The sequence below is a fragment of the Corylus avellana genome, chromosome ca4 (genome assembly GCF_901000735.1).
Source record: "Corylus avellana chromosome ca4, CavTom2PMs-1.0".
NCBI classification, from domain to species: domain Eukaryota; kingdom Viridiplantae; phylum Streptophyta; class Magnoliopsida; order Fagales; family Betulaceae; genus Corylus; species Corylus avellana.
In genome coordinates this window covers 870,097-876,192 of record NC_081544.1, presented here as the reverse complement: position 1 = coordinate 876,192, position 6,096 = coordinate 870,097, and the positions used below count along the sequence as shown (strand labels likewise).

The 6,096-nt window shown below is 34.0% G+C and overlaps 1 protein-coding gene across 1 annotated transcript; it reads right to left on the bottom strand.

Moving 5' to 3' along the window:
- Nucleotides 1–95: 95 nt before the first annotated feature.
- On the bottom strand, nucleotides 96–4,812 carry LOC132180082 (disease resistance protein RPV1-like). Its single transcript, XM_059592928.1, has 3 exons — nucleotides 4,168–4,812; nucleotides 1,278–1,984; nucleotides 96–406 (listed from the first exon to the last, which is right to left on the bottom strand). Exons 1-3 carry the CDS (start codon nucleotides 4,674–4,676, stop codon nucleotides 342–344), a joined length of 1,281 nt encoding a protein of 426 aa, XP_059448911.1. The 5' UTR covers nucleotides 4,677–4,812; the 3' UTR covers nucleotides 96–341.
- Between the last annotated feature and the right edge of the window lie 1,284 nt (nucleotides 4,813–6,096).

Here is a 6,096-nt window from a genome sequence, read left to right as displayed (position 1 = left end):
GCATGTTCCTATAAACTCCAAACTCATGATGCATGGGTTGACCTACTATACATATGTTAACATCTAAAAGGACGACAAGTATGATTATACTACTACTTCACAATGATCAACCTTGTGGCCTAATACTTCTTTTTTCTCTTTTTTGTAAGTAAAATCGTAGTCATTTCACAAATTATTCTGTCCAACTTAATGTTGATTTAGATAGATGACGTTAATTAACACCAAAACTGCAAAATAGGGGTCCGAGTTGCACCAAACTAGAGTTTATGGGTAAATGAAATAGGGATGGAAGCTTATGATGGGAAATGAAAGAGTCATTTACCTCAAGAAAATGGAATGTGCTAAACTTTAATTAGCTTGCTTAAAATGGAAATAAGATCACTCTTCCACGGTTCCACCTCCAATCCTAACGGGAAAGAAAATTCAAAAAAGATATTTATTGTGACATGTTCTGTTCCCATATTTTGTCCATATCTTGCATATATATCTCCGTGCATAATATGAGCATTACATATCACAGATTCGATAGTGAATCACTCATATTTATATACTGGAAAAAATATAAAAAACCTCGTGATGTTAAAGTGTGCTAAAGTAATCCATTAAACTATTAAGGTGAGCCAAAAAATGCACTTTTTTATTATTATATTCATATAATACTCTTATTCTCTTAAAAACTAAAAAAAAATAAAATAAAAATAAAAATAAAAAAAAAAACCAAAGGAGTTGATAAATACCACCAAAAAAATCAAAAATAAAAATAAAAAGTTTTTTTGGGATAAATAAAAAAAATTAGCCACTGTAGGTCTCCAGGGGTGGCGGAGAATTGCCCCCCCGTGGCTTGCCACCTCTGGGAGTGCCTCACAGGCCACCCCAAAGGAACCCAAAGCCACAACTTTCCTTTTTATTAAAAAAAATATTTGTTAGATTTTTATTTCAGTTTTTTTTAGAGAATAAGGGTATTATAAGAATATAATAAAAAAAGTGACATTTTTTTATATATTTTGGTAGTTTGATGTGTCATTTTAGCACACTTTGGTAGTTTGGTAAATTGGGACCTTTTTAAAAACGATTGTGGTAGTTCAGGTAGCTTTTATATATATGTGTTTAAATGTGTGCTTGCATATGTGTCTTAAGTACCATATATATAATTACCTAAAAGAGCTAAAATCTCATATTCTGCAAAATTCTTTTCCAAAGACTGTCAAAGTAAAAATAAATCGAAGCTTAAAACTGAACAATAATAGAAATTAACTTGATTTAAAGAAAAGAGGTACCTGCAGATAACAACTTTATTGGCGGGTCGAAAATACTTTGCTGTACGTAGTGGAGGCCGTAAGCGTCGTAACACACGACACGCGCAAGCTGTACTGCTCGATGGGCCATCATGGAGGCGCGCCAAATGAAAAGTTGAGGAGATTTCCATTCAGGCAAATCTTCAACATCATATATTCCATGTGCTTCAAGTTCAGCTCGCAACTGGTTTTCTCTCGATACTGCTATCACTTTACTTCCCGGACCAAAACATTTGGAGTTTCCAATTAATGTGTGTAGTTGTTTCAACTCATCCACATTATCAAGAACAATAAGAACTCTTTTGCCCTGAATTGCTTCCTTAATCAATCTGATTCCTTCGTCAGCATTGTTAATATTGACTTGATTCATTCCCACGATATCACCAAGAAGTTGTTCTTGTAAATGGACCAAACCATTGGGCTCTTTTGAAATTTCTGTAATGTCTAATATAAGACTTGTTCTTTCAAATCCATGATATATTTGACTATAGACAACTCCTATTAGGGTTTCTTTAAGTATTTCATCCATACAAGACATGCCCACAATGTAAATCTCACTTGTTTCAAGATGTAAGAAATCAGTCATCATTTCAACACAAGAATCCATTCTTAGTGTGTTTCTGGGAATGTTCAAGCGAGTACAAACTGCATCCAAAACTTCTTCAACAGACTTGAGGATTCCCATAGACCTGATCATCATTCAAATGGCAAATAGAACAATAAAATAAGCACAAGAAAAGAAACAGAAGAATGAAAATTGTGAGTCACTGGGGATGGTACCAAAAGGATGTTATCATCTCAATCATTTTAGACTAATATGTCATCACAAACAATTAAGTTATTATGTCATCACAAACAATTAAGTTATTAAAAATATCATTCAAATGTGTTGCTATGCAATTTATGGTCCTACCCAATATAAAAGGTCATAATTGTCCGCGAATACATGAAGCAGAAATCACTAATTCAATTAATTCACCTCCCCTTTAAGACTACAATTTAAAAAAAAAAAAAAAAAAAAAATCTTTTTCGTCGACAAAGCCACCGCTCCAAGTGCTTCAAGTGGCATGACATTATTATTTTGTTATTGAGTTTACCCTATAAGGCCATATACCACTTAGAAAGAGCATGCTCTATATAAGAACATCCCCTTTCTCACATGGTCACACCCAGACAATATGGGACGCCACACTCTCTAAGTCGAATGATCTTTATACACGGGTAAAGTGAGTATGGAACAGAAACCTTCAACTAATTCAACTCAAAAACTGACTTCTCTATGTATAAATATATTTTATATATGATTTATTTATATTCTAAATCCAAATTTTTTATTTTTATTTATTTTTATTTTTTATTCAAATGAGGAAAGGGATTACAAAAGATGGTCTTTCCCATTCTTGATCCGAATGGCAACAATCCATTCAGTAATGGGCTGATTATTGAAAGCATCAGTGTTGATGGGCCATGAGGAGCTTCTCCACAAAATTCTGGCAAAATGGCACTCAAGAAATTAATTTAGTTAAGCATATGTAAAAGTCTATTCCAAAATTAAAAAAAATCCAATTTGGCTTGCATCGATATTTAATCCGTCAGTGTGCTAAGAGAACGTGATTGGACCCTCGATCTATTCGTATTTTGCATTTTATGTCAAGGATTGTTTCAATGCTAATAATGTCAAATCTCCCTCTTGCATGTATACTCTGTGCATTTAAGTTGTGATTCTATATATGTGAATCTCCTTCTTGCATGTATACTCTGTGCATTTAAGTTGTGATTCTATGTGCTTTAATAAGATTGAGGGGTAGTTTGGTAAACACCATTCTAACCCTAGATACTGTTTATATTTTTGTGGGGAAAAAATGAGAGTAATGATATGATTGGTATAGAAAAGTGAAAAAAAAAAAAAAAAAAAAAAATTGTTTTATAATAACTTTTTTATTTAAATAATAGTAAGAAGTGAAAATGTTTTGATGTTGATTTTTTTTCAAAAAAATAAGGTAAATAGTATTTGAGGGTGGTGTGGTACTGTTTAATAACAAACTACCCCTAAATCGCTTATAAAAAAAATGCTGAGAATTTTGAATCTTGAGATTTAAATGGCTTGATTGGATTAATCGTCCACAAAAAAGTCTTTAAAAAAAAAATTAAAAAAAAAAAAAATCACTTGATATTAACAATAATTTTTTGATAAGTGGTACTAACAATAATTTTAGGCCCTTTTTCCCAGAACAGTTAAAGAAACGGAAGAAAGTTTTCACTCTTTAATTATTTTCATGTCTACCAAAAATTTTACTTGTTCAACAACTACATCATCGAAACAATCTAGATTTACATGTATGGGACCACTTAATCAACCTCGTTTATTTCTGAACTTGAATTACCGTTTGGTTTGCTCCCAGCCGATGGATAAGCTAGGTAGCTAGCTAGCTAGAAATTATTTACAACATGAGCTATCACACTTGCCCATTAACACACCCAAAAAAAAAAAAAAAAAATCGTTTTATTCTCTTGTTGGGTTTAATCAAAATTTAGGATAAATGTGGATTTTTAGTATATGAATTTAAATAAAATGTTGATTTAGGAGTAATCACAATTTTCAATACTCATCAGTAATTAGGGTTTGTCCAAGTAAAAGGTCTACTTCCACAATAATTGAAGCATGCACAAATTGTTTGAAATTATTTTGATTGATGACGATTTAAAATAAATTTGGAAACTAAAATAATCTGAAAAGTTTTTCTTTAAATTTTTTACAATTCATTTTAGCTACAGTTTAGGCGCTCTATCGGTTTTTATCTAAAATTTAAAAGAAAACAAAAGGACAAAAAACAGAAAATGCATGAAAAAGCAAGAGTCGGTAGCATGATACCCATTTGCATCATCATGGAGTATCTGGTCGGATGAATTCATAACTTCAGTGAGAGCTGCTCTCCATCCCTGCATCCTCTGATCATACTGATCCACACCGGTCCCAAACTGCTCTTCAGACCTCGGGAATACCTCCTCCAAAGTCTCGATCCTTTTTTGGACATCCGAAGGGCCCAATTGATACAAGATGGGGAAAAAAATGTGGTCTATGATATTCCTACGGTGCACGATCTCTACAAGCTCATTTAGGCAATATTCAGAACAAACATAGCCTTGAGAAAGAACCACGATGAAAATTCTTGATCTTTGAATTGCTTTGAGCATTAAGGTGGGGATGTTCTCTCCTCCAGGAGGACGCTCTCGGAAGGTGACAACTCCGTTTCTCTCCAAGCCGCCGAAGAGGTAATACATGAAATCATAACTGGTTTCGTCACCTATGAAAGACAGGTAGACGTCGTAATCCCAGCGAGGATCGGGAGGTTTGGAAGATGATGGTGTTACAGACATCATGAATTAACCATTGGGTTGTCTTCTGAAGCTGTGCTGTGTGGGTTGTGATTTGTTGTTGTCTACTGAAGCTGTGTGGGTTGTGATTTGTTGTTGATTTTAGAGGTTAGAGGTGAAAGTAATAGGGGCAGGAAGGAGACTAGAAAACGAAAGGCGTGAATTGAAGGGTGAATGCATGTTATGTGTATGAAGAGGCCGCGTTTGGTCAACGTGGCACAATCATATATATATATATATATATATATATATATTATTGTATTTTATTAATAAAATCAAAACATGGGACCAAATGGGTCCCTTGATCCGGATCTAGGGCGAGCAAAGTGGCAATTTTGATACGACCAGCGAATCCGACACGAAAAAAATAGGTATTGGGTTTGACCTTATCAGGTTCGGGTCTACCCAATTAAAACCAGATTAATTTCATATCTAGCGAGTCTGCCGGGTTGACCCACCAGACCCGATTTCTGTTGGGGTCTGGTGGGTAACAGTAAAAAAAAAAAAAAAGAATCCTAAACCCTAAAAGTCACGAATTATTTTTGTGTGTCTTTCATGGTTTGAAATTATTTTTGTCTTCCTCTTATTGCCATTGTACCTATGCAGATAAAGAGTGGCGAGGTATAAGAGATCTTATGGAGATATCTTGATAGCTAACAAAATTAATGTACCAAATTGTAGAGCCAATTATAAGAGTAATTGGTTAATATAACTCAATTGAGTCCAAATTCCGAAAGGGTTAATCTCCTCTAAAGTGGTATCAAAGCCAGCTTAAGAGCTATCTTCTATGTGGTTGACATTTGTGATTATTGGGTCCAATTCCTTCAAATTATACTGGTGGTTTGATGCGAATAAGTTGTATAGTTTAATTAGTTGGAAATAATTGGAAAGGTGCCAAAATACTTATTGAAATAAAATAATAATAACAATTTGAAAATTAATTTTTGAAAATTGCTAATTTTGTGAATGTTTTTATTAACAATTGCATTGGTATTAATGTATTATTATTACTTAAAAATAAAAAATAAAAATTAGGGTTTAGAGTTTTTAACGGGTCAGGTCGGGTTATGTTTTAAGAGCACGAATCATGTCAGGTCGTGTCTACCCGATATGACTTGGTAATTTTAACGGGTTAAACGGGTCATGTCGGATTACCCAGTTATATTTCCTTATTATAATCATGTCATACCCGCTAACCCGTTTAGCTAAACGGGTCATGTTCATGTATAGGTTAATCGTGTAACAGGTACCCGCGGATCGTAATCGGGTCGTATCAAGTACCTGTTTTGCCAGCCCTGTCCGGATCCCCTCCCATTAGTAGGAAAATTGGAGATTCTCTCTAATTGTTTATCCTGGCTGTCCACTTTCATCCAACAGCCCACACCACGCCACGGGTCTCACTCAAATTTAAATAATAAACTATTAA

Excerpts from the sequence above, each read along its gene's own strand:
- LOC132180082 (XM_059592928.1), bottom strand. The coding sequence starts at position 4,676 with ATGATGTCTGTAACACCATCATCTTCCAAACCTCCCGATCCTCGCTGG. Across the intron at positions 1,985-4,167 it reads CTCCATGATGATGCAAATGG|GTCTATGGGAATCCTCAAGT; the intron begins GTATCATGCTAC and ends AATGATGATCAG. Across the intron at positions 407-1,277 it reads AATAAAGTTGTTATCTGCAG|GATTGGAGGTGGAACCGTGG; the intron begins GTACCTCTTTTC and ends CTTTCCCGTTAG.